This window comes from Wasmannia auropunctata, unplaced genomic scaffold (assembly GCF_000956235.1).
Source record: "Wasmannia auropunctata unplaced genomic scaffold, wasmannia.A_1.0 LD336106.1, whole genome shotgun sequence".
Taxonomy (NCBI): Eukaryota; Metazoa; Arthropoda; class Insecta; order Hymenoptera; family Formicidae; genus Wasmannia; species Wasmannia auropunctata.
Window position 1 is genome coordinate 2,801,007 of NW_012026784.1, and position 2,473 is coordinate 2,803,479.

The window sequence follows — 2,473 nt, forward strand, 5'->3', positions numbered from 1 at the left end:
CTTTTAGGAAAAGCATTTTTGAGAAAAATGTTTTAGACAAAAGTTGTAGGATGTAAAAGGGTATACAAAATAATGACCTTTACTGTGACCTTGAAGACACTCCTGAAGGTCATTTGGAGGCCAAGTCGTATACGAAAGCCGCTCGGCGGTGCCACGTTATGGCTCCCGCCAAGCGAAAACCGGCGGCGCGAAAGAAACGGCTCCGAACAGGCACGAACTTAACGATTTTGGGCTATAAAAGCCCAAAATTGTTAAATAAAAATCACTCTTTGGAGTGCTTGGCAAAAATCCTGATCCGCGCCAAGCAATCCGCTTCCTGGGGGTCGCAGCTTGCAGGGCCTCCACCGAAGATTCTCGGCCGCACTCCCCAGGACTTCGAGCACCACTACGTGTAAAAAAGCGTCCGGGGCCCAAGCTTACTTGGCCCCCAGCCGAACATACTCGGCCGCCCAAACACACGAGGGGGACTCGACAGGACCAGGATTTAACCATCCTTCCCCGCCTTAACAGTCGGCGTTTATCCGGGGACCGAGATTCGTCTCGTCCTTGCCGAACGGCTGCCGAACGTTTTCCCGTCTTAAAGAAATCCCTTGGTAGAACATCCATACTGCGCGCCGCGCCGGCCGAATATTCGCCCGGGCATTTTGTCGCGCACCCGGCCGCACGCACCGCAATGAAAGTAACCGGCAACATCGATAAGATACCGCGAGCGATATATATATATATATATATATATATATATATATATATAGATTTACACAGGACGCGGAATCTATAATATATTATAGATTTACAAAAAATATATTTTATGTATTAAATATTAGGTTGTAGGGAAAATTCGTGCGCATTTTTGAACATTTTTATTTTTTTAAATGCGTCAAAAGATGACGAATTCTTTCAACATGACACTCGTATGCTGCCTGAAAGGTGGGCTAATGTGGTAGAAAACGATGGCAAATACTTCGATTAATAGGTGCTGTATAATTACGTATATATTATATATTATAAAGACATATATTTTATAATTATTTGCGTATATATTATACATATATTGTTATGTGGTTTTATATTTCATTGTTAGCAACTTTCCATCTTTCTTTTCTTTTGCGCATTTTTTTTACATTTCTATTATTTATTTTATTGTCACGTTTGTACCTTTTTACTTTTTATCTTAAATAATGTCGGTTCTAGCATTGTCTCTAATTAATTTTCTTTTCTCATTCAATCAGAAATGGCATTTTTTGAACATTTTTCTACTTTTTCAAATACAGGGTGGACCATTTTAATCTATTCAGTCGAATATCTCGAAAAATAAGCACACTAGGAAAAAATGTTTCAGACAAAAGTTGTAGGGCTTCGAGGGGGACATAAGATGATAACATTGGTTTGACCCTGAGTGGCGTCGTCAAGGTCAGGGCAAGGTCACTTTGAATTTTTTAAATGGAAACCCCAATTTTTCATTACATATTCTTATAGCACACTAGCTAAAGATAGCCAAGGTCGTTGGCCTTTATCAATGTCATGATCGTGAACAACATTCAAAAGGTTTTAACTAGTGTTTGGAGACCTTGGATGATGCTAATGCCGACAGTACTCCAACTTTCAAGCTTTATAACTCAAGATTTATTTCATAAAAAAATATTTTATATATGTGTTTTGGAAAGTTCTCGAGGCGTGCTATAAGAACATGTAATGAAAAATTGGGGGTTCCATTAAAAAAATTCAAAGTGACCTTGTCCTGACCTTGACGACGCCACTCAGGGTCAAACCAATGTTATTATGTCCCCCTCGAAGTCCAAAAATTTTTGTCTGAAACATTTTTCTCTCCCGGGCTTGATTTTCGAGATATTCGACTGGATGGATTAAAATGGTCCACCCTGTATATATATATATACAATGAATTTATGTACAATTAATTATGTATATATATGTATATATATACAAATGTGTATATATATGTATATATACAGGGTGTCCCGTAATGACCGGACTAACGCTTAAGGGTAGATTCCTGAGATCATTTTAAGACAAAAGTTCCAATACCAAAATGTTGAGACTATAATAATTTTTGAATTATAAGTGTTTAAAGTTAACTAATCAGATCGTCTAAAGTTGGCTCGCTCAGGTACGGCACGCGCAACTCCTAAAAACAAAAGCTGACTTATCGCCCCTTTTATTAATATCGATATAAGGATTACATATGTGAATATAAGATTATTTTTATTGATATTTCTGCAAACACATTGCGCGGTAACATTGTACAATAATATTTTCTTTTTATAATAACATTTTTGTTTTTACATAATACATAAAGCGCAAACTGTCAGATAATATTTCATTCAAAAATCTGTTATTAATTGCATATCTTAAAGACAAAACTGTAAGATATGCAATTAATAACAGATTTTTGAATGAAATGTCATCTGACAGTTTGCGCTTTATGTATTATATATGTAAAGACAAAAAATGTTAT

The 2,473-nt window shown here is 36.7% G+C and overlaps 1 protein-coding gene across 1 annotated transcript in view; it reads left to right on the forward strand.

Annotated features, from left to right (window-relative positions):
- Nucleotides 1–158: 158 nt before the first annotated feature.
- Nucleotides 159–2,473, forward strand: part of LOC105456579 (osmotic avoidance abnormal protein 3-like) — a 19,444-nt gene continuing 17,129 nt past the window's right edge. Inside the window, exon 1 of the mRNA XM_011700744.1 lies at nucleotides 159–391. Within this exon, the coding sequence (XP_011699046.1) occupies nucleotides 159–391 (233 nt within the window). The remainder of the gene's footprint in view (nucleotides 392–2,473) is intronic.